This window comes from Strigops habroptila, chromosome 1 (genome assembly GCF_004027225.2).
Source record: "Strigops habroptila isolate Jane chromosome 1, bStrHab1.2.pri, whole genome shotgun sequence".
In the NCBI taxonomy this organism is placed as follows: domain Eukaryota; kingdom Metazoa; phylum Chordata; class Aves; order Psittaciformes; family Psittacidae; genus Strigops; species Strigops habroptila.
The window spans coordinates 147,741,627-147,767,835 of record NC_044277.2 but is presented as its reverse complement, the minus strand read 5'-3'; the positions used below and the strand labels follow the sequence as shown (position 1 = coordinate 147,767,835).

The window sequence follows — 26,209 nt, the reverse complement described above, 5'->3', positions numbered from 1 at the left end:
AATTATAACTTGGCTTCTGGTGCTCTTACTGGGACAGCACAGCATTATGGGCAGAGCTCCTCGCTGGCAGCCAGGAGGCCTGGTTTCTCAGTCAAACTGTCCGTCTCTTTTGTATTTGCCCATCACTACATCTAACCAGACTTTTATCCTGGTCCTTCCCATCTCCCTGGAGTGCTCATAGAGATCAAGTCTGCCTCCACCTAGGACCTTATTAAATACTGATTTTAGGAAGAATGATACCTGGCCCTTTTATAGGTTCAGCTTTTAACAAGGAACTATTAGAAACTCCGATGAGACCAGATGAAAAAGGGCAGCATTTTAGCCCTTCTTAAACGTATTTACCCACATAAAGGCAACTGAGAATCTGAGATGATTTGGTAGCTCAGTGAGCAAACTGGGAACAAAACAAAGGTCTTGATTCCCCGTTCTCCATTTCAATCAGCGGACAATACTCTCACTCGAGACGAAACCTGGTACATCTACCTCTGCCACCTGTGAACCACATCCAGAAATTCTACCTAGGAGTGCTTTTCTTTTTCTACTCTTCCTCTGTGAAGAAAGCATGGTCCTGTATTAAGGGAGTAACTTACTTGCAGTGTCTCCCAAAATATAAGAAACGAGGCACGTGTGCTTCCACATACACACAGTGTAAATATTACTATCGTTCTATAATTTCCATCTTGACTAGCAAAAGCAACAGAAATTCAACATGAAGAGTAATTTAATCTCAACTAAATTCTGCTGATATTTCTAAGACCATGTGTTGGGTTTTGTTTTTAATTAGATGATAATCTGATAATCGGCTGTTTGATTTTCAGATTGAGGAAATGATGGGAAAGCCCTTGTCCATTTTCTGTTATGGTTTATGGAATATAGTAGTAACTACAATTAGAAGCACCTCCAAGTAAACCGAGCTAAAACAGCACTTTATGTAATGCGCAAAACACAGTACTTCCTAAAATTCTGACTTAAATCCAAACCATAGCTATGTAACTTCAAGATGTTTCTTTTATAGCATCTGATGACTAATTGAACAAAGCACTACAGTGATGTAGTCAATAACTCCGTAAGAAAACATACTCCTGAGTCTGGCTTTATACTGCTGTTTATCATCAAGAGGAACCCAGCAGTGAAAAAAGCACCAATGATTTTCACCTCTCATCAGTTTTGTGAGCATTTGATTCAGTGACCCAACAAGCCTAATATGCCTAGTGATGTTATTGCCCTTTCAGGAAACACCTCCCAGTACAGGAAGCTAATCTTGGGTTAAACTGAGGACTGAATCTATGAGTATCTCTTGATATCTCAACACTTCATTGTTTCTGAAACAAGCTTTGAATTATATCTACAGTACATGGCTCCTGGAATAAAAATGTATTTGAAAACGTAATCAAGTGAAAGTAATTAAATTGAAGATAGAAATGAAAAAAGCCAAAACTAGATGATCATAACGTATCTTGAGAGTTTCTCATCTGCACTACCTGAAATAAACACAATAAGTAACTTCAAATGGATTCATCTTTCCAAACACTGACAGATAAGTTGCTTTGGTTTTCTGAAATTTGCTGGTGCCTGGCTGTTTTCTAAAGTAAGCTAGGATTGAAAACCGGATCCCAAGTCAGGTATTCCCTAAAGGACCTGACTGTGGATAGGGATGGGCTTTCTGAACACTCCTGCAGATTTGATTAGGATAAACTCAAAATCCCAATTTTGATCTTTAAATACTGCTACAGTTTTTAGGTCAAACAAAAATGTCTGATGTGAAAGACTTCTTTAAGCCATTTGACAAATAAAGCACTGTCTTAGCTTTCAACTTTCTTGGCTTTCAGAATGCAATGCCTCAATTCACGGAACTCCTCACCACCAGCAGCAATGGGAAAGCCATTTCAAATAGCTTTGACCTCACATTTGAGGCCAATTTCATTTTTTGTAACATTACTGAAACACATCCTTACATCAGCATTTATAAAGCAAAAACTTCACATGTATAGCTCTCTCACAGCCTCCCCCAAATATACAATGGATATTAAAGACAAGAAAAGGCCATTGCAGTCTTCTAGTACAAGGCTATACTCAGAAAATCTCATTCAATATTTTCTGCATCAGTGCGCTAAATTTTGCCTGAACACAAGATAGCTTAAAAACAATATCCAGTTTAATCTGAAGAGTTCAAGCAAAGAATTCCTCTCAATCCTACGTTAAGCTACATCAATGGCTAATTACTTTCATAAGTACCCTATTTCTAATCCAATATAGAACACAGTGGAGTATATATGAATCTCTCACTCTATAATCCTATTAGGGACCTACTTTTCCATGAGGAGAAGGTTATTCAGGAGAGAATAACAAGACAAAAGATCTCATTTTACATATGGGTATTGCTAGCTGCTGCCCAGCTGTTTCTTTTTTGATTATATTGACAATAGAAACAGTGATTTCTAAGATTAGGCAAGTTCAGTGTAAGTTATAATAGACAATTGAACCAGCCAACAAAAGGAAGATAAAATGGCTGGTGAATTGGCACTACTAATCCTCAGTAATTGCCAAAATGCACACATGAAGCCATAAAACACACAGACAATTTCACTACGGGTTATCTTTCCACCTTCCACACCAGCAAATATGCAACTACTTTTCCTCATGGAAGTTACACTAGCTTAGTCTTCCTATTCAAAGGTTAAGCCTATTGCTTCCTTTTCAAACTTTTGAGGCAAAATAGAGCCCTGGAGAATGCATGCAGCATGAGGGAAAATAATGGTGAGTTAGAGATCTGTGTGCAGTTGCAGAGCTATAATCTTGTTGGGATCACGGAAACATGGATGGAGTGTTACAATGAGGGGATGTAGACTCTTTAGGAAGGATAGGATGGGAAGATGGTGAGGAGGAGTTGCCCTTCATGTGAGAGAGCAGCTAGAGTGCATGGAGCTTTGCCTGGGGATGGATGAAGTTAGGCCAGAGATGCCAAAGACAACATGAAGGGCTTGCGTAAGTACATAGATGATGAAAGGAAGACTAGTTAAAACGTGGGCCCATTGCTTAACATGACAGGGGACCTGGTTACAGAGAACATGGAAAAGGCTGAGGTACTGAACGCCACCTTTGCCTCAGTCTTTACTAGCAAGACAAGCCTGCAGAAATCCCAGGCACCAGAGACAGGGGGAAGACTGGAGCAAGGAAGACGTATTCTTGGTAGAAAAGGAATAGGTCAGGGAATACGTTAGTAAAATGGACACATATACATCCATGTGCGCAGATAGGATGCACATGAGTGCTGAGAGAGTTGGCAGATGTCATTGCAAGACCACATTTGACAATCCTTTAGCAATCATGGCAACTGGCAGAAACACTGGAGGAGAGCAAACATCATTCCTGTCTTCAAGAGGGCAAGAAGGAGGACTCTGAGAACTACAGGCTGCTTAGCCTCATCTGAATTGCAGGGAAGGTAATGGAGTACCTAATCCTGCATTTCCAGGCAAGTGGACAATAAGAAACTCCTCAAGAGTAGTTGGCATTGAAACATTTGTCATACACCTAAATTTATTTACTGATACAAAGCTCAGTAAAGTGTAAACTGTAAAACCTGTACAATTAAGACCTCTGTTTTCCACTTTAGCTCCTCAACACAAAGCTTAGGACATAGAAGAGTTTGTTAAATCCGAGTTAAAGAGGTAGCATCACCTTGTACAACCAATACCCTCGATTAATTTTGACTAAATAGCTTATAGCTTATTTAAAATCTTGGGGGTGGAGGGGTGTCATCAAAAGACAAACTTCATGTAGCAATCTGTACTCCTGAATATAAGTTGCTTCCAAAATGATTTTTTTCAGGTCCACATTTTAACTTTAGCAGCTGCATGAACTGGAAATGTTTACAGAATTTGTTCCTAATTTCCAAACACACATATAGAGCTTCTTGGAGCTGCCTCCCTGCGTGTCCAGTACAGAGAAGAATTACATAGCAATTGCATTTGCAATTGTGAATGCAGAAAACTGCATTTTCATGCATCACTTAAGCTGACCTCATGTATGGTTTGTATGTACAAAATGCAATATCAAAATATACCACCACTTTTCAGTTTCACTGCTACTCTTCTACTCTATTCTGTTCACAGAAAGAAACTGGAAGGGTAGCAAAAGTGCTGTTCTTAGTGATTGTAGGCAATCTACCTCATGTAGTAAGTCTGCCATACTGAAATACTAGACAGAACCCCAGAAAGCCAGTATTTATGACAGGATTATCCTTCCTCTTACAGGGCTCACTGCACCCCTCTAACCTGAAGCTCTTAGCCTTGCAAAACCTGAGTACACGATGGATTTGACATCTCTCTAGAAAACAACAGCTGAGACACAAGTACTAATGATTGCTTTTACAGGTGCCAATACAATGATAGTTTTCGATGCATCTTCACCTTCATATACCCCAAAGCCAGCGACACACAGGTTAATCGATGCCTTAAGATTTAATCAGAAAGTGTTGAGAAAGAAGTCGCCGTGGTGTGATACAGATAAGCAACAACCTAGATGAAGTGCATAAGTGCTTCATAGGGATTCAGGGAAATACAAAACACGGCAGGCAAGGCAGACAGAATAAGGCAGAGCAAAAAAAACCCATAAAGATCACTAACTCACCCTTAACTCTCATTAGCTGCAAATGTTTAGCAATCAAGAATGGCTTAGCAGCAATCCTTATTTTTGAGTGGGAATTGACATTAATAAAGACAAGACAGTCTAAATAACCTTTCTGGGCTGTAGAGCCAGCAAGAGAAATGCAGCAGAGCACAGGAGTCCATTCCTTCTTCCCTGCTGCTGTCCCCAACGCTGACAGCTCCCAAGGATGGGCCTCTCTAAAGAAAATCATCCTGCCCTTTTGGTTACTCATCCTAGTGCTCCTGCTCTAGAAAGCAATTTGTTTTAACACATCATTGAAAAAACCAGCATGATTTCTCCTCATTAGTAGTTACAAAACCAAAGGTTTTTGGGGGTTTGTTTGCTTTTAAGCAAGAATAACTGCAATTAAGGTTTGTTGAGCTAGTTTTTACAGAAACAAATAGGAAAACCAAACAAACACATCATAAAAATGACATCACAAGCATAGAGGAAGACATATAACTACTACATAGATTAATCTCATGACCTGAAGTCACACTGCTAAGCCAGCCTGCACAGTTCTACAGAGAGGAAGGTGAGAGCTTCCTTTGCTGGATGGGAATAAGTGAACCACTCCAGCACAGGAACAAGTGAAGACACGACGGAGAAAACAGGAAAATGATGGAGGCAGGAAATGAGACGCCCTTGAATCTGCACTTGCTGATCTTCATTCAACAGCATAGACTGTCTTAACACGAGAAGCAAGTTAAAGAATTGTTCAGCACTTGGTAAGTCTCCTGTAGAGCATCTTGCCTAGTTTCAGCCACAGCACTTTAAGATATAGTTATGAAGTAACTGAAGAGAGGCCAATAAAAGCAAAAAGATGACTAATAAAGAAAGACCAAACAGGCTGGGCATATTTTAGCCTAAAGCAGAGAAAAGGGAGATGGGGGGGGGCTCCCACTTGAAGAATTTTAAGAACCAACTAACTAGGTATGCATCAGGAATAGGTCTTCACCTTGAAGCAGAGGGAAAGAAGGATGGATCTCTTGAGGTCATTTCTCGCCCTATATTTTTCTAGGATTTGGAAATGGACCCTTCAAAACAGCAACAAATACTTATCTCCAGAGGAAGACACCCCTCTAACAGTGCTATATTGCCAGCTGCCCTTTTCCCAGAATGTTGTCATTTATTCCCATTCTAAAAGATTCTTCCCACACCTTGGTGTCACCAAGAATTAAGCCCAAAATATGAATCAAGTTCTTGATATATCTCTCTCAGATATAGTAATCTCTCTAGAATTAAAGGACTATAGGTTTTAGGTTTTGATACAACACAATTAGATATCAGGGCTTCAAATAAAATAGTTTTAAACAGAAGGTTAAGGAAGCATTAAAAAATGATCAGCATGTCAGTAGAGCCTGAGCAGACAGCTCTTTAATGACACTGGACAGGGAATTTAAGGGAAAATACTTGAGAGAAGTAAATGAATATTCTTTCCAGCAGAATGATTTCTTTGAAGACAAAAATCAAAATTATGCAGGTCTTCTTTTTTTTTTTTTTTTGCTTCAAAAGAATCACTTTGAAGGTAAAATATACCTACCCAAAGCAATTAAGATGAGAAGAAGAAAGATAGAGAAAAAGAATACTCCAAAGGCCAAGTATGTAAAACTGAAAGAACTAGTCAGTCAAGGTATAATCATCCATTTCCCCCTGAATTATATTTATTTAATATGAACATAAAGGTGTGCAGAAGAGACGAATGGCTTACAGGAGGGGATAAAATGAAAGCTCTAAAATGTTGTTCTTTGGAAAGCATCACCGTTATTCAAGAGAACTGCTTGCTGTAAGTCAATCAGATTTCTGTTTGAACTCAAGATGAGGTTGTGCATGGCTCTGTTAGCAAATACCAGGAGAAGAGAAATAGAAGATTACTGAAGGAATACTCCTACAACAGTTAGTAGTGCTTGACAGACTCCAGTCTCGGTTTTAGCAGATCTCAGCCACCAAACTTCTCACAGGTGACAAAGGAAGAAATTTTAAGTTACCTTTTACTTTAAGACTACAGTCTTCCTCTCCAACTCTGCTCTTTACTCTGGAGGATAGGAGGAAACTGAGCTTTCCCTGGCCCTCCTTCATACACTTGCCACGAGATGACACACAAAATATGTGTCAGATTCTGCTGCATGAACAAAATTGTTCACGCATTTTAAGTTCTACCAAACACCTGTCTCACTCCTTTGCCCTGAAAGTCAGCTTTATTCGTTTATTTTCTTTCATTAAACTATCTATGAATTCTTGCTCAAAACAACTGAAAATCCTAAAGACAAGCAAAAAAGATCCTTAGTAACCTCAGATTACACAGCGTTCCATGGCTCCACTACAAAAATGAGAAAGGACTTCAAAACAGTATTTAGTATCGCAACCCCAACTCAACACTTTTGGGGCAGAAACCTAGGATAATTTATAATTTAAAGGCCATTACAGAAAACAAGAACATATTCTCCTTTCAGTCATACTTCCTCACCCAGCATATACTTTTACAGATAACATCTGCACTTGCCTTTAGTCACGTACTATGCCCTGATGCTTATTCAGAAATAATTCAAAAAGAAAAGTAGCCTTCCTAGTTTATTACCAATCTCACTTGACAAAGCAGATTTCCTCTAAGGCCTCACAAGAAGAATGAAAAGGACATACTTTGTTCCAGCTCTAGGCAAGAGGCATCACACGTTCCTCTAGTCAACCCTTGCTAGGGGCACAGCAAGTTTTTTCCAAGGCTGCATCAAAGGCCTAGTTCTGACGGATGCATAAAGTAAGACAGCCCTAGAGCAGAGGTTTCAAGAGGAAAAAAAGACCAGTGGGCTTAGGGAAAAAAGGTATTTCAGGCTATTTGCGTGCTTTTAAAAAGTGTGGCTGGGAAAAAAAGTTAATGTGGAGAAAATATTATACTGCCTGCCACAGTTTGTTAAAGTACCGTGCACAGAGCAGGCAGCTGCTTCAGTAACTATTCCTCCGTATGTTACTTTCATTGAGAAGAGATGACTTCAATGGCTTCAAGTTTACTGTTAACGTACCTGTCCTGGCTTCCTTCCGTGATGTGATAGAGACGATTGGCACCTCCATCGGCACAAGCTCTCAGTGCAGCTGCAAGTGAAAGAAACAGATCATCAATGCATTGGCATTATAAACAAAGAAACACAACCAGTTACTCCATTACTGACATTTCTGTGTAATCTCAATTGTTCATTGCAGCATAGGGAAAAAAGCTGAGATCTCACATGGCTTTTACCTTCCTATACTTGATTGCTTCCCTTGTTTCTCTAAATAGACATTTGAACTGGTTTTATCAGACTAGTGCTAATCTTCATCTGACTGTACCACTGGACTTCCCAAATATCTTATTTCTATATATCATAATCTACTGCCCAACAGCTTAACTGCATGAGGACGAGTACTCAAAACCTGGAAAGGGCCCATCCTCCATGGATGGGTATGTACTTCTCTGAACAGGTAGGAACTTGCACCTTAAGCCTAGCAATGTGCTCACCCACGACCTGCATAAAAACTGGGGGAAAAGACCTCCACAACTTAGTTAGGCATGACAAGACCTGTTTTCTGGTTTGTTTTCCCCTCCTATAACACAAAAATGAACACTCTACTACATTCAAGGCCAGGCTGGATGTGGCTCTGAGCAACCTGATCTAGTTGAAGATGTCCCTGCTCATTGCAGGGGGGTTGGACTAGATGAGCTTTGCAAGTCCCTTCCAACTCAAACTATTCTATGATTCTATGACTGCAGTTCCTATACCGTTCCACAGACTGTTTGAATCATCTGACATAAAGCAGGTGGCTTAGGTCTTGGCTTTAAATCTTGACCTATCCTGGTACAAAAGGAACAAAACCACAATAATTTTCAGTGCTTCCGCATAACCTAGGAACCACAAAGGGTACGTGCCAATTGATCTAAACAAGCATAGACTTAAGTCAGAGAAGAGAGCTGAATAGTATTATTATAAAATCAGGCATAACTTGGTATATTTTATTCATAAGCATCCCTATGAATCATCAGATAACTAACACACAGTTCTTTCATGAGATTTTTTTAAAGATAAGCTGTTAAAGACTGAAAATGACCGTCTTGTTTTAGCAGTCTTTATCAGTTTTGGTCTGAGATGCATAAGTCAGATAAGCGCAGTGCACAAGATAAAAGAAGCTGTAGCTTCTCCACTACATCAGAGTGTTCCAGGTCTGCGGGCAAAGAGAGACCAACTGGTAGACCCAAAAGGGTTGGAAATCAGAGGATCAGAGGGAAGGAGGGGAAAGGGAAAAAGAAGAGAGACAGAGAAAGAAACAGCATGCCCAAGTATTGGGAAAAAAGGTATAAACAATCAGATCAGGCACTTCCTGCTGCTGAGAAATCAATTTTCAGCTAAAGCTGCTTTGCTTTGGTGTTTATTTCTCAGTCAGAACCACCTCTCAGCAGTGATACAAACCTATATTTTTCCTTTTGGCACTCATTAGGTGGACAATCACCTCTGCCCCTAGCTTACCAGCTTATACGAATTGGGACAACAAAGTTCATCTCTACACCTGCTCTCATCTTTGAGCTGTTCTTTCTTATTTGGCTGCTGAACTCCCACAACAGGGAATGTTCTGTGTGCATATATCCACCATGCAGTACCATGCGACCTCAGATGAGGCTTTTTGGACAAAAAGAAAGCAGGATAGCACAAACGCTGCCAGATCATCACAGGTAGCTTTGGGTACAGCAGCTTTTTTCCTGCAGGCAGCAAGAATGTGCAGGGCAGGGGAACAACCACTGCACTCCTCAGTTTCTCTTCTAGCACTGCCCCTGAGACCCCTGCTCTCTCTTTTCCATAGTATCACAACTACCCACTATGGCAATCTGTCTTGTGCAGACTATGTTCTTCTCTGTCTCCTTGTCTTACTTCACCCAGTCTTTCACCCACCACCCAAAACAACCCAAGGCCAAGGAGATTTGGTCCTGACAAACTCTACTAAGTGGGACCATTTCTAAATGATGGTAGCTGGCCATTGATTCACCATCAATGAATGATGGTGAATCACTGCTTCAGGCTCTTGCCAAGTTCCTCATTCATGCTGATGAATGTAAACATCACAAGACAAGAACAACCCTTTTTACCCACTGTGTTTGATTGGAAGCTTTTAACTTCTCCTCTCAGTTGAGGTTACAGCTGAAACTGGATTAATGTAATTCCTTTCACCTTGGCATATTTGTTAAGTTCTCTCAGGGAGTTCAGCTCACACAGAATTTAGTAATGGCTTACTGCAAGAAGAGTATCTAACACCTGTCCTTAAATTACCTATCCTGTCCATCAGTTTACTTAGCACATATAAGGCAACTAAGCAAGGCCCAGGACTTAAGCAATTACAGGATCTCTTCTCTCTCCTTGAGCTACAAAAGCAATTAATCAGTTGAGACACTCTTTATAGCCAAAACTGTAAAAAGGTTGCAGAAAAATTATTTACTAACTTTGGGTACAGAACCTGCCTAAAGGATGCTTCCCAGGCAAAGACAGCCCTGGCTTTTTTCTTCCTGGAACAGTGCTTTTTACACCTATTCTCCCACATTTTAAACAAATCAGTGGCTTATGACTTCTGAGAAAACAAAAAGAAGGAATGAGATACAGAGAAAGACAGATGAAAGAGGCTATTACCCGTCTTACTTTAAGACGGCCAGAGTTTTAACTATTGTAAATTATCTCAATGGACTTCCACAAGTGAATCTTGGCCTAAGATCTCTTCACCTGATCTTATTTTAAAACAACATCACCAAAAAACCCCAAACTCCCTAAATATTACAAAACAAGTCAGTGTTCAATCAGTCTGGTTCATTAAAACTACTGAGATTCTCCCAAAGACCTGAAGGTGCCTAAGTAACAGGTATGCTTGTATGCTGTATTCATGGATATGCAGCCACTATTTGATATCTCAAAATAGTTGCCTTACATGACTGCAATTTAAAGCTCTCCCCCACGTATTTATTCTTACAAGTAAGAATAAATAATAATAATAAAATAATTAAACTTCAGCAACATTGTAAAGTTATTTAGAGAAAATATTTATGAGGTACTGATCCTTTACCAGCAAGTTAATAACTTACACCGGAATGAACCAAAGCCCCTGGTGCTTTAAGTAACTAGCAGGTAATTAACTGATTGGCTGGAGGCCAGTATATCATATTATTTCTACAGCTATGAAGCAAGCCTTGCTTGATAAGAAGTAATGATATATATTAGCTGGAAGAACATGTATCATTATTATCTGGAAGTGTTTAAGGAGACACTCAGCAATTCTATGCCTACAATTCAGATAGAAAACTCTCTACGAAAAGATAATAGGAACTGATTTTATACAGTGCCTTTTATATTAGAGACAAAATTGCTTTACAAACAACAATTTGGCCAAGATGCACCACAGCAACTGCGTAGGCAAACCTAGCAGTCTCTAGGCGCTTTGCGACAGCTCACACAAAACCTCATTGATGATTTCAGCAGAAACTGAAGGTCCTGAACATGATTAGGGCTTTGTTTTGCTTGGCATTGTGAAAACAGAGACACTTTCTTCCAAGAAGTTTACAATTTAAACAGATATATAAAAAAAAAAAACAAATGAAAAGGTGGAAAGTGACACAGAGGGACAAAGTGCTAATGGTCACACATGGGTCTAAGACAAGTTATCTTCCAAAGACAAGTTATTTGACCAAAATGAATGGTAGGGCTTGTAAAGGGAGGAATAACTTAAGTGGTCAGCCAGAACACATTAGATCTTACATACACCTTCTCTTCTGACCCAAAGCTTATCACTCCATTATTGGAGACCCCTTGAATTTGCCAGGTGTGCTGCACATGGAAGTGATCTCTAGTTTATGTATGTTAGGAAGAGCTAGGTCAGTAAAGACATTATCTAAAGGCCTTTAGTTAATCCCGCCTCTGTGAACTGAGCCAGACTAGGGAATGGTCATCTAGGTAGATTGCTGAGCACTCATGAGTCAGGAGGACCAACACCTCCAGCAAAAATGCTGTGATATGCATAGGGAGCAGTAGCTTTTTCAGCCAGCACAACTGGAAACAGAGGAGACTCATGCCCTTGGCCATCCTGCTCAGCTGGAGAGGCCCAAGGTACCATTTAATGCTTTTGCTATTAGAAGACATGGCACTAAGAGCACTGGAGTGCAAGTGCACTGCAGCACCAGCTCAGTGTGTGAATCTGCTCTCCTTGGCATTACAACAAATCAAAACCTTTCCAACCTGACTATTCAGTGTTAAACTCCACTCCTCAGAAATAGCCCATTCTGTCAAATTACCACCTTTTCCATCAGTCAGATTCCTTTCTGATACAACTCAATGTCATTCAGTGAACTAGGGAATGGAGACATAACCAGAAAATCAACTGTTTCATTGTGCTACTTAGTGGAAGAGTAAGTAGGGGGGACTCAATGCCACTGCCAATTGCTACCCAAGTTATTGGGAGCAGCCTATGTTCAGCCCAGTAGTGTTTGAAATTACAGCAAGAGTAAATACCCTTCAGCTCTAGCTATGCTGAGGAAGAGTTACATCAAGAGCATATTATCAGTCCATGATATCTCTGAAAAGAGTTTCTTATAGGCAATGTGAATGAAGAAACCAAAGTCTTTCTGAGTAATGAGGTCCTTCATTTTAAATGGTGTCTCTTCTGCTAGGAACCAGTGAACTATTTCCCTTTAGTGACTTTAGTGAATATGGTTTTACAAAAATGATTCTAACAAAACAAAAATTATGGAAACCATTTCTATTATATTTGTACTTTCTCTTTTGCTAAATATAAATACCTTCCTGTCACTGTGAGCCAGCATATGTGTCCTGGGTTCAGCTATAGCAGTCATTTTTCTCCTGCTTAGTAGCTGGCGCAGTGCTGTGTTTTCTAACTTTCAGCCTGGGAACAACGCTGATAACACCGATGGTTTTAGTTGTTGCTAAGTAATGTTTATTCCAACCAAGGACTTTCTCAGTCTCATGCTTTGCCAGGGAGGAGGGGAAGCCGGGAGGAAGCAGAGACAGGACACCTGACCCAAACTGGCCAAAGGGGTATTCCATACCACAGCACGTCATGCCCAGTATATAAACCGGGGGGAGTTACCCAGAAGGCCCAGATCACTGCTCGGGTCGGGCTCGGTATCGGTCGGCGGGTGGTGAGCAATTGTATCCTTTCCCCTTGTTATTTCACTAATCATTATTATCATTGGTGGCAGCAGCAGTGGTTTTGTGTTATACCTTAGTTACGGGACTGTTCTTATCTCAACCTGTGGGAGTTACATTCTTCCCATTCTCCTCCCCATCCCTCCAGGAGCGAGGGGAGGAAGAAGAGGGGGAGTGAGCGAGCGGCTGCGTGGTTCCGAGTTACCAGCTGGGCTCAAACCATGACAATATGAAAGGCATATTAAACACAAAAAGGAAGGGCCTGGCTCTGAGATAACTAGACCTGAAGCTTTTTGCAGAACAGAAGCACATATTTTATCACACCATGAATAGTCCTGCAAATTCAGGTGGGGGAAAAGACTGTAAGAACAGATGCAATTCTTGCAGACTAAGATGAGAGCATAAAAAGGAAATACATTTATAGACAGTACCAATACCTGGGGAAGAAAAGCATAATTTTATTATTCCTATTCTATTCTTTCTTGCAATTAGCATTTGATTTTTTTTTCAAATACATCTTGAAATGAATCCACGTTTTTGCCTAAATTCAAATTTATGACATCTCCCCCTAAACTGCCTTACTATATCCCCTCTGTTCCTCTTCTAATTTTACGCAACTTCTTCTAGGTATGCAATCTGTTTCCCTTACTCCTTTATTGATTCAGTAACCTGGTAACCATAATTAACCTGCCAGCATAATGTACACATAAGAGAACCCTGCCTAATTAATGACTTGGAGAGCTGCTAGTAATGTATATGTGATAATATATGGTAGATACACAGAGAATTGCTAGGTTTGCTTGATGCATTTGGCTGACATAATTTTGTCTCAGCATTACTGAAACAATACCAGTTGCCAGCAACAAAATGCAGAATCTGTATTTCATAGAATCATAGAATATTTTATGTGCTTTCTCTTTTCCTCCCTTGTCCTGCAGAAACTGCAAAAACATATCTAACAAATCCATGGCTTTGGATGGCTGCAGGTTGCTAGCTAGGGGGTCTATTTGCTTCTCAAACTATTCCCTCCCACCCATGTGTTTGTACCTGCGTTATCAGGACTGTATGCAACTGCAATTGTATACCAAGTACAGTGCACTGCAGACATCTCTTTCTGGTCATCTGCAGCTCTGTTTAGCAATTCACCTCTCTGTCTAGGTCTATCCTTAACTAATTATCAGCCTAAAACTGAAAAGGCTTAGCTCCTGTCACTGGTATTTTAAATTTGCAGCAGTGCACAGGGCTTTAAATCAGCACAATGAAGAATGTCACCTGCTCTCATGATATTCTGTTGTTCCAAGTAGAATGAAAGAGATCTGTAGGTGCTTTCTAAGCTGCTGCTATAGGTGCACATTCATGCTGCTATGAACAGCCATAGCAAGAGCAGACAGCCTTCTGCAGCAGTACTCAGCACTTTCTAGGATTGCGCCTATTCTTAGGAATTTCACCCTAAAATAGTCTTTTTTGGCTCTTTATTTCTGCCATTGGTGAGTCACAATTTTTCATGCATACTTCCAGCCAAGGAACAAGTTTTAGTTTTACAAATGCTGTGAAGAAAACCATAGCTGCTATCCTTAAATTGTCTGTGTACCCAAGAAAGGCTCATAAGCTACAATACCTCATACCTGACTTCTATACCATCTGTATCACACAAAGAACATAGAAGCCTAGTAAGTCCTCAAGTAAACGGTTCACCAACACTGGAGCTGGCAGCCTGCTTCCACATGGACTGGATTATGGATCTCAGATTAAAAACTACCATACATCTAGTTAGGTAATTATATGTTTCCTACAAAACTGCTGCGCTTCTTTAATCACTCTGCTTTGAGCTGTAAGTATCATAGAGATCTCAGCTAAGCAGAGCAGGACTCATTAAGCAATTAAATATGAGAATACAAGGGAGGAACCACTATTCTTTTCTCAGCGCATTGATTCAGTATTGAGCAAAAGCCGCACAGATAACACCTCTCTAAAAAGTTCACACAGAAATGAAACACAGGGAAAATTAAACCATTTCTCCCACAGACAAAAACCTCCCCTGAATTTTAGCCAAAAGCTAAATTACACAGTCACCTAAACTCACTGAGCATTGGAACAGGTTGCCCAGAGAGACTGTGGAGTCTCCTTCCCTGATGATATTCAAGAGCTGTCTGGACACAACCCTGAGTAACGTGCTTTAGGTGACCCTGCTTAAGCAGGGAGGTTGGACTAGATGACCTCTGGTGGTCTCTTACAACTTCAACCATTCTGTGTTTCTGTGAAAACAAAAGCTTACTTTAAAAAAAATCAAAATTTAAAATCTTAATGCCCACTTGGATGGGGAGGGGAAAAAAAAAAAAAGGAATAAAAGATCAACCCTTTTAGAAACCAATTCTTAAATTCCAAAACCATGACCACAAGCAAAAAAAACCCCAGAGCATCAGTAAATATAGTAGGAGTAACATGCTGTCAGAGACAGAGGCAGGAGAGCAACTGTGCTCTCCCTAGACTGAGTTTCTGGACTGTCTTCAGGTACGCTTCCACACAGAGTTCATTACAGTGATTCATATTCAAGGCTGCTGGGTTCGGAGTAATCTCTTGTCAGGTGTTAGATTTAATATTCCTACAATCCTCACTTAGGATATGATTTTCTCTTCTCTTTCCTGTCATTCTTCTCCCATTCTGTCAAACCCAGGAGCTCGGGTACTCACTGTGCTGCCTTATGGCCATTGCTGTAACAGGCTCCGCAAGCGGGAGCAGCACCACGCTGTGCAAAAACCAGGAGGAAAGAGCCCAAACATCAAAGAAAAAGTACTTGCTGCCATCATTTCCACTAAAATCTAAGTGACCTTTTCATGACAAGGGTATGTGACTTGATGCCACTGGGGGAAGAATCAGGAAGAAGTTTATTCTTCTCATTTTCTCCTCTTTTTTTTGTGTGTGTGTGCTCTCTGTTTGGAAAATGACAGCTAAAGCAATAATGTAACATATAATCAGCTTTTCTTTTTGCTCTGAGCACACATCTGTTATTACTAGGTAACAGTAAAAACATACGATTAGGGGGCACCCCCCAAAAAAAAGAAGTGGAAAAATGTCCTAAAGTGCATAATGTTAATCCTGAATTTTTCCTGATAAACTGCTAGTTTTGAATGTCCTTAAAGAACAATTTGTCAAATCAAAGATCCTCACAAATCAAACAAGCTGCTGAAACATAGGCAGCTACCTGTGTAGCTGCCTGTGCCTACCTGTGCCTTAAGTCTTGTCTTTTCCAGAGTGAGAAGGAATCCAAGCTCTCTACACTCTTATACTTGCACTGTATTGACATCTGGTCTCTGTCACCAGGAATCTCCCGGAGATCCACAAGCCCTTCCCATGGTACTATGAGCCAGCCCTGGAGCTGGGTTGGATCCTGCTTTCCAGACTGACAAACCTTGGAGGTTGTTCTGGACTGTGGCTCTTCCCCAGAGGATGTGCAATTGGTTACTAAAATCTCTCACTCAAACACTGCCTATGGAAACTCCAACTGTTGATGGATGATCCGCTGAGTCCCAAAGATCAAACCCCTACAGACACCGTGCTGGCTATTCTTCATAATATACTGCATCAGGTTGCCTTTCAAATACCATCTTCTTTCATTGCTTTCTAAGTACAGCGTGTATCTCACTAACCAAACTTCACTATACCTTGTCTACCAGTGTCCTATATTTCAAACACACACATACATCAAAATATAATTGAAGGTGAAGTAACTGAAAGAGTGTGCAGCCAGCTTTTCTCTGCATCCATTACCTGATTATGTGAAATGGAGAGGCTTCAACATCAATTTTATTTCTGAAGTTTTAAAATTATATTGTTTAATAATTCAGCATAACATGCACTGACTTCAAGCTTTGAATGTAATTTCTTATTTCTTAATTTCGTATTTTCCACTGCTGCAACATTGATTTCTGACACAAGCAAGATAAAAAGGCACAAACATGATGGAATACCCCAACTGCCTGCGATTTTAATTGCCACTCCGCGTTGTCACTGGGCAAACTTTAGTAGCTGACTCTATTCCTACATGGAAAAAATGACAAAAAACAGTCCAACACCTTTATTAGTATTAAAACATACACATTGGCACAAAGGATCAGACTGCAAAGATTAAATAAAGCTCTTTTTTTGATCTGGCATTGCTGACTCAATGCCAGCAGCAGCCTGCGTGCAGTCACTGCTCCCTACCCCACAGTGAGCAAGACATGGGTCAGGCAAGGAATTCAGAAAAGGGTGGTCAGCTGTGCCCAAATAGCAAATAAGGAGAAATAATCTCCTGCTGCTACTGGCAATAGCAAGACTATACTCCTCATCACAGCCCAAGTCAGTGCTATTGCCTCTTCTGCTTCCACCAAACAATATGCATTAATAATGCAAGCCAACCTCCAAGTATAAAGCAACAAGCATGATAAGTTCATATTCATGTCTATGATTAAATATTTTCAGCTAACACATTTATATTTCAGATTTCATTTGCCTAAATTGGATTTGCAGTAGCCTTGCAACTCATCAAAAAATTAATCACACGCTTACTTTAAATAGCACCAAATAGATTAATTCTCATGCTGCTAAAACACACACCGTTCCTTAGCAGCCTGGAATAGATCTCCACACAAGCATTTTATATCATAGTCTAACAAAAACTTTAATGCACCAAGGAAATTCCAGGACTCATAAAAGTCAGAAACCCCAATTTCATTGAAAGACAACTAGGATATCACAATGCATAAATTCCTGAACCAATCAAACTTGCACCAACACCTTCTTGAAAAATTATTTCAACTATTCGAAAGAATAATGTTGGTCTAAAAGTTGTTTGGAAATACCTATCAAAAAGAGGGACAAACAAGAAACCAGAGAAGGAAAGACTGAGATGGTAAATGCAATTTCCTAATGCATGTGGAACTGCTGTTTATTTTTTAATGTCCTGATAATATATAGATGCTCCAAAGCTCATGCTACATACTGTTGTGTATAGATCATTTTCACTGCTCTTAACAGATAAACTGTTCAATAGATTTTCAAGCAAACAATATTAATAGTAAACTATTAAACACAGCATCAGGGGAAATGGTCCAAAAAAAGTATTCCATATTACATCTGAACAAAAAAAAAGGGTTGATAGGGCATTCCTTAAAGGCACTGTAAGCCAATTTAATTTGAGAAATGAGTGCACCTTCTGGAACTAGCCCAAGTTAAGTGAATACTTTAAAACACTGAAATTACACTAGTATCTTGGAATCACTTGTCTAATACACTGGGAGCAAGTAAATATCGATACTTCATTTATGACAGTTTCACCCCTTTGTATCTGACTGACCCCCATAACTTTTCCATTCTCTTAACAATCAGATTTGGGCAGTGGTAACCTACAGTGGAAGTTTCCTCAAGAAACTGGAAATGTAAAATTAGCTAGGAAGTAGACATGGGTCTTACCCGCTTCATTTCATATTGCTAAGAATGAACCTGAAGGCAATTTTGATAATACAGTGCAATGCTCCTTTAGGAGAAGAAGAGTTTTAGCTACCTGCATCAAGACTAATCTTGCTCCCAAAAATCTTCCTACACAAAATGAATCTGAAATTGAAATAATATTCTTGCTAGGCACTTTGCTTTTGCTAAATTTTCCAGTGGTCAAGAAGGAAGGTCAGCTAGTATAAGCCATCAAACAGACATAAAAGATCAGATCTATGGTATAATTTTGTCAAACGTGTTTTCTTTGTTATTCATATTTGAAAAAAGAGTAGGAAAAAACCATAAGGAAGGACAAAACACAATATTTACATTCTTAAAATAACAGAAGGTGTGAATTAACATTTTCAAAAGAATCACCAGAAACAATAATTTTTGGAAAAGGTTTTAACTATCTTGATGAAATGATATGTTAAATCATCACAAGACACAGAGAAAGCTTACACGGACGGCCAGAATCAGCTACAAACCAGACTAGGAATGTAATTCTGTGTGCAAAATGGGATTTCTCATCTGAATTCTCTTACATTATGCAAATGCAAAGCCAACACTATTCTCCCTGAAAAAAAAATAATTAAATCAGCATCAGTATGCAAAGAGTCTGGTTATGAATGAAGATGGCATAACAGTAGTTTCCCAGTGCATAAAAGGGATGAAGAAACAAGCGCAGTGATTTCAAAACCTGTCTTTAATGAGGCTGTAAGAGAACCTTAAGATGAAATTTCCAAGTAAGACTATTTGTGGGAGGCAATCTAGAGTTTACTGAACAAAACCCTGTGTATGCTCTCAAGGGGAATGAACTTCAGTATGGCAACTCTCCTCACAGCAAGGCTGAACACTGAATCAGAGGCTTCGCTTAAAATACACAACCTGTGTATCATCCACGATGTGCCCATGGGGAAGAAAAACCCAGGCTGTATCAGTGTTCAAGGTGTCCTCTATTCCTCCCTCTGAGACAAGAAAAAACCCACCACCATCTGCCTCTTACTGAGAATTTGCACTGAAAATTTTATATTCTTAAGTTCTCCTGAGGATATACACTTATGCCACAGCTTTCCAAATGACAGTGCAGCTGAGGAATATAACGCCATTAGTTCACTGAAGTCCCGAGATGATCCATATCTAAGTCATCCCTATAATAGGAAAAGTAGATGCAAAACCAAAAGGTTTGTGTGCACGCTATATGAGGACCCAATTCAAAGCCTACATGAGTTTTGAGTATGCAAAGCTAATGAGGACCTGAAAACCCAACGGATAGCAGCAAAACACAAGATTGAAACTGTAAAATTGTCAATTTACTGTAAGTAAATCCAATATTCCAGAAGATTTCTAATATAAGGAAGTCCATAATTTAATGCTATGCTTTGGGGAATATGAAGCTGGGGTATGATATTATATACAGACACCCAATTCCATGCAATATCAGTAGAACATCAGATCTCTCTCACCTGTTTGCTCTCCCCATGGAAGATGCTTAAGTGCTAAAACCTTAGTTTTGATGTTCTTCCACAAGCAGGTTTGATGGGAAAGGGAATCGAGAGGATGCTGTTCACCTGCTGGCCTCAGGTAACCCATCTAAAGGTAGTTCATTTATAGATCTTCGCATCTTCATTTATAGATCTTCTTAAGCAGAAACAGCTCTCGTCCTCTACCTATGAAACAGCGTTATGGCAGTTCCCTAAGGCCTCCTAGAGGGAGAATGGCTTAAAGTGAACGGGAAAGTAGAGTCTCAATGGGGACTTCAGATTTGGGACTGCTCAGTGTTTTAGGAAAACCTGCAAGCTTCTGGGCTGTTCAAAAAACTATTTTCAGTAGCATATTTGTCCATATCTAATTTTCAGTTACAAAGATGACCATTTTTATCAAAATGTGACAAAATTACTGCTTTAGGCCTTAAATTTCAATGTGTTACAAAGATAAATAGCCCTAAAAGGGCAAAATGAAAGAACTTTTTCCTCTCATTTTGGTACATATTTTTCATTTTGAAGAAGAGAGAATGGATTTAAAATTTGAAGTTCAGAAGTGAATTCACAGCAATCAAGTAGGAATTGTTTTGTTTAAACTACCTCCTTTCTAACTGTATTATACCCCCTTTCATATTAATGCTAATATGGAAGCATTTTGCCATCCCTTGATCATAAGCCAAACCATTTAATCTTTATTGAACAAAAGTAATGGCGTTTTCTTCGGGACCATTTTCTCCTTGTTAAAACCTGTGCATTCAATAAATAAAACCTTAGATTTAGCACACCTGAGCTTATTCTGAAAGTCTGCTTTAAGAAAACATTCTGCCCTGGGCTCAAACAAGAGACGAACAAGCAAAACCCCAAGACACAGTCTGGTTCACATAGTAATACATTACACATTGTATCTGTTGCTTTGTTCTCAAAATGGTTCAATGGAAAAAACAAGCCCAAAGACTATACAGCAGCTGTGAATCTTACTATAGCAAGTGATCCTTTTCAATGTTGCTGCTTAATTGGAAATTATCACCCTTTGAAATTCTTCATAGAAACATGGTTTATGAGGGTGGGAGAAAAAAATTACCCTAAGTATGTCTAATGTATCTTTATGTAAATGAGCCAAGTGTTGGTCAAAAAGACTATCAATATTCTATTTAATTTACAAGCTCTGTCCATAATAAACACTTCGTTATCAGCAACAGAAAATATTGTAAGACAGGATGTTCAAATGTGATCTGAGTCACTGCACCAATCCCATGCTACCCTACCAGATGTGTTGGAGGTTCCATATTAGTACACAACATTTCCATTTAAGCTAGTGTGTTCCTGCATCTGGCCTGGCTTAAATTAGTATTCACAGAATTATAGAATGGTTTGGGTTGGAAGGAGATCATCCAGTTCCAACCCCCTGCCACAGGCAGGGACACCTTCCACTAGAGCAGGTTGCTCCAAGCCCCTGTGTCCAACCTGGCCTTGAACACTGCCAGGGATGGGGCAGCCACAGCTTCTCTGGGCACCCTGTGCCAGCGCCTCAGCACCCTCACAGGGAAGAACTTCTTACTAATGTGTAATCTAAATCTACCCTCTTTGTGCTTAAAGCCATTCCCCCTTGTCCTGTCACAACCTGCCTTGTACAAAGTCTAAGACATGGTAAAATGTTAAAAAAAACCCTCTTCTTTAATCTGGATTTCATCTTCCGTCAGCCTACATAGTATCGCCTATTAGGCTTTGAAGCACAAGAATTATACAGAAGTCAGTCTTTTCACCTGGCTCTTATCTCCCTGTTGTAAAAGAAGAGAATTCCTGTCTTTCTCAGATTCTCAGTTCTCTCTCCTGTTCTGTTCATCTCTTCTTCACCAGGTCCTTTGCTACCTCTCCTTGTTCTATGCAGGGGAATTCCCAGACCATAGCCTTACATGTTGAACGTTAAAGAGAGTTTAAAAAAAAAAAAACCCAAACAAGAAAAACAATGTCCAAAAAGAAAAATCAAACAACCTCACACACACACACATATCAGTGTGTGTAAGGAAGGACTTTCCCCAATTCACCTGAAACATGTATTTCCTCACTGCTTTTTTACTAGTTTACTCCCAAATGTCTGTGCTGGTCATGCATTGGCTGAGAGACTCTGAGGTCCACTTCAAGCAGCCCACTTCAGCAACATGTATTTAAAACAGGATCCTCCCTCTTAAGAGTGTTTAAGAAAGTAAAACAGATTTCTCTTACACTTGATTTGACAATAGATGACTAAGCCCCTAAGGCAGGTAGCTGTCTTTGTGCAGTGTGAAACACTCAACACTGGGGGGCTGTTCTCCCTAGTAAGGAACAAGGATAGCAATGCCCTGATGTCACACATGACACCCACCGTCACGCCAACCTGGAAAGACATCTCTGAATCTTAGATTCACAAGATGCTGCACAGTACACCTGCACCGTAAAGGCAACAAGCATAGTTTTGCCAACCAAGAAACAGATCTGCTGTTGCTGTGCTTAACCTGCACGAGGCTTCACCACCTGCTTGAAACAGTTGCCAGAGCTTCTAAGAGATTTTGTAATTTAGAGGGGGTTTTTTGCTTAAAGATGCAGTGATTTCTCTGTGAAAGATGAAAAGATGATCAAACTGCTATCTATACAAACTCAACTAAGGTTAAACAAAAATCAGAAAGAACTAGAGACCCTGGTGCTTTCATTTATCTTGTGCACAGGTAAAACTGAGTATTATCAAGTCACAGTTCAACCTATCAATAGTCCCCTGGCAGAGAAAGAGAGTTTCAGAAATTTGGTTTAACAGCTAGCTTTTCCATCTCAGAAACATTTGATGTGGTTGCTCTTTTAGCAAACCAAAATCAATAGCTGTGAACAACAGAAGTAGGTTAAACTTTCCTTTATGTGATTAATTCTTCCTGTAGCCAACCCAACTCCTGCAGCTTTAAAAATCTTACCTGGAGGAGCATAAAATGGTATTTGCTTTAAGCCATATCTTGAGAGGTTCTTGCATGCAGCTGGTCCTCACCCCCGAGTAGGCCTCTGATTTCAGTGAAGCCACCTCTGCTGAGCAGAGCTCTACTCCTCAAGTATCAGGATTCAAACCTATTTAGCACTTTCCCTGAATACAAGGTGCCCATAACAGTTTGAGCCCTAATGCTATTTATCTTTGCTCTTTCTCTCTTCACTGTCTGTCCTGATCCCTAATAGCTCTCTCTTTGCCATTTCACCTATTCCAGCTTCCAGATGCACACATCATCTCCTCAACTCATGGCAACACAAGTGCCCTCTGCCAGCCTCGCTCTTCCTCATACATGTACCAAAAAATTCATCTCCTCTTCTTCACCTACTGTCTCTGTTCTCCCCCACTACTGCTCCCCAGCCCCGCTGGCTCCTATTTCAGGGTCTTCTTCATGAACTGCACAATTATTTGACTTTACTTCAACTTTAGCAATTATGAGAGCAAAGTAGAAAACGTAACCAGAAGAGCATAGACTTTCTGGGCTTTTGTACAAATACGCTTCGAAAACAAAGAGAAGAGGCCAGGTTCTCATAAAATAAGCAAGAGTGAAAGGGGAGCAGTCATGCAACTTCTCTTGATATGCAATAACGCCGTGCACTGTCCTGTCACTACCAAGGATGAGACTGCCGAGCCAAGGCGTTCCCATGCAGCAGCTCCTCAAAGCCCATGTACCACACTCCAGGCAGGTGCAGGATGGAGGGAGCGTGGTCTGTGCCTAGGGAGCCGCAGAGACAGCACTGCTGTTGCTCTCTTCGTCTGAAGAGCTCTCAAGCTCCTGGAGAGCAGGGAATCACACACTATCTTATGCCTGGTGCAGAGACGCTGCCTTCTTCCAGCAGCAAAGTGAGAAGTCACCCCCTGCCATCACAAACCAAGGAGAAAGCCTTTGCAGGAGGAGGAGACACCCACCTGCCCCCAAGGAGGAATCAATCTGCTTTCGAGAGCAAAGGATGGGGACAGGCAGGAAATTGAATTATATCTCTTTTCTTCCCAGGCAAGAGTGGTGCATTTCCTCACACAGAGTGAAAACAACAAGCAGCGTTTAAAGGAACATTTACTTCCTGACACAACTTAATTCACCGGGGTATTCCCAGTCTCTCCTTGTCTAAAGAGGAATGATACCACCCATTCAACAATAAAATGATGCAACATGCACCTGGAAAAAATAGAACTAAAAAACCAAAACCAAACCACCAAACCACTATTCTGTTAAACATAAGACGACTAAGAAAGACATTCTTGTGTAAGAGGAGATAATGAAAAGTGACTGTACAGAAAAATAAAAGAAATACAAATAATTAAAGCTAACCTTTAAGTTATTGTTGTAAGAGACCTGCTGCAAACTTCAATAATATTGTTTGGAACATCAGTCATTTTGCTCTTGCTGAAATTCACAAATCCTTGGTGAATTCCAAAAGCTTGGGGGGAGGAAGAAATAGGGAATCAGAGTTATGGTTATATTCAAACACATCTGCACTTCACTGACATCATTTTCCAAAGCACTGAGCCTCATCCTAATTTTTGTTTTTCAGTTTAAGCAGTGGGATCACTGGTTTCCATTAGCCTTTTCACATTGGTGAGTTACCCTGAACCTCCATCTGGCCCTAAGCCACCAATGTCTTGTCAGGGCATGGGAGAAACAAGCTCTAACAGGGATTTAAAAGAGGAAGAGAGAGGAGTCACCTGATTCAATGAAATCTGCCTCTGGTACAAGCTGCAAACAGTTCCAGATTTGAATTAGGGAGGTTATCAGAAACAGGCCCAGAATTAAGCCCCTCACAAATGGATCACGGCCGTGGTGAGCAAATACTGGTGCTTCAACAAAGTCCAGGTTTTAGCCACATAATTACTTCAACACAAAGCAGATCACCCATTTCCAAACATACATCCTAATTTGCCATCGCTGAACGATGTGTAATTTGCAGTGCCTTTTGTATCAGTTCTGAAGCTGAGCAATGCATTTCCTCACCCTGAAGCCAGATGTCACACTGCACCTGCACAGTAAAGGAGCTTTGATAAAAAGAGATTAAATTATCATATAGATGGTGCAAAACGTCTATCAAGTTTGGGACTGACTCATTTATACCATGTGGGTTCCAACTGCTGGCCTGAGGGGCATTTCTTTTTTTTCTTTAGCAATATATGCAGGTTCAGGAAGAAAATGGGGAACCTGGATATATTCTAGAAAAGGCACTAACAATCAACTAGGGTGAAGAAAATCATAGAGTTGTCTGGGTTGGAAGGGACCTTAAGGATCATCCAGTTCCAGCCCCCTGCCACGGGCAGGGACACCTTCCCCTAGAGCAGGTTGCTCATGGCAATGGGTGTCGCTGTAAGGCAGAGGTACAGCAATCAGTAGATTACTGGGACACAGACAAGAACAGCAGCAAGCAAAGATGCTTTGTGGTACGTGGTAAGAACATGGAAATTCTTGACAGCTGGTAGGTATGCACACTTTTTGTGCTAAGTGTTTTGGTTGCAAACATGATCAAACAGCAGATTGCTAGTATACACCTGCTTAAAAGAAGTATGGAAACTCTTACTATTGAGGTAACAGCTTGCATAACAGCATTCATTATGTGTAGCTTTCCATTTACTTACTGAGTGCTCCGTCCTCTTCCACACATTAAAGAGTTTACTGCTGTTCAGTACAAACAGAACTCCACACAGCACCTAGTTAAGCACCTCTGGAGCAGGGCTTGTTGTTGATTTGCTTGAGAACAGCTGGGAATTACCCAAATGGTGCCTTTAGGTACTTGCAGTGAGCCTTTTAGGTCTAAATTCATACGTAATTTCTGTTACTCTGGTGTCCAGTCATCCCAGGTTACGGATATTGGATCTTCTAAGGAGCAGTGTCAGCTGGGTTACACCCAGCACAAAACAAGGGCCAGAAAGCCTCTTTGTTGTGCTCTTCACTTGTGTGCCATTTCAGCCAGAGGCTGGTACTACAGATCACAATTTTTTACCTTCTCTGGGTCCTTTAGGATTCTGTAACATGTTTCCTTCCACACTGCCTGGAAATTACAGAGGGTGATGTCTCCCCGAGAGGAGAAGGCTTTTTTTCTGGAGGGTTTTCAGCCTGCTCTCAAAGAGTCTCTCCCTTCTATTCCTTCATGCCTGAAATATTACCAGTTACCACTGACACACACACACAAAAAAAAGCCATTTTCTGCCACAGCATTTAGCCATTTTACAAAGAAACTGCCAGAGAAATTAAGAATTAGTCTTCTACTACAAAGGCTGACAAGGCAAGGGGAATAGTTTAAATAATGATGAGGCTAGAAAAATGCTAACTCATAGTCCAGACTGCTCAAACAACAGTGCCATGATTTACTTGGCAGGAAAAGAGGGTTATTTCTGCTTAGTAACAGATTCTACAAGGTCCTGACTTGCTCTAATGACTATATGCGAGGGATAGAGAAGTCAGTGCTCTTACCAGCTCT

General features: G+C 40.3%; 1 protein-coding gene across 2 annotated transcripts in view; it reads right to left on the bottom strand.

Moving 5' to 3' along the window:
• Positions 1–26,209, bottom strand: part of TPK1 (thiamin pyrophosphokinase 1) — a 293,711-nt gene that overhangs the window by 172,603 nt on the left and 94,899 nt on the right. For both annotated transcript variants that reach the window (XM_030476888.1, XM_030476881.1), the window contains exon 3: positions 7,665–7,734. In XM_030476888.1, coding sequence (XP_030332748.1) covers positions 7,665–7,734 — 70 coding nt within the window. The remainder of the gene's footprint in view (positions 1–7,664; positions 7,735–26,209) is intronic.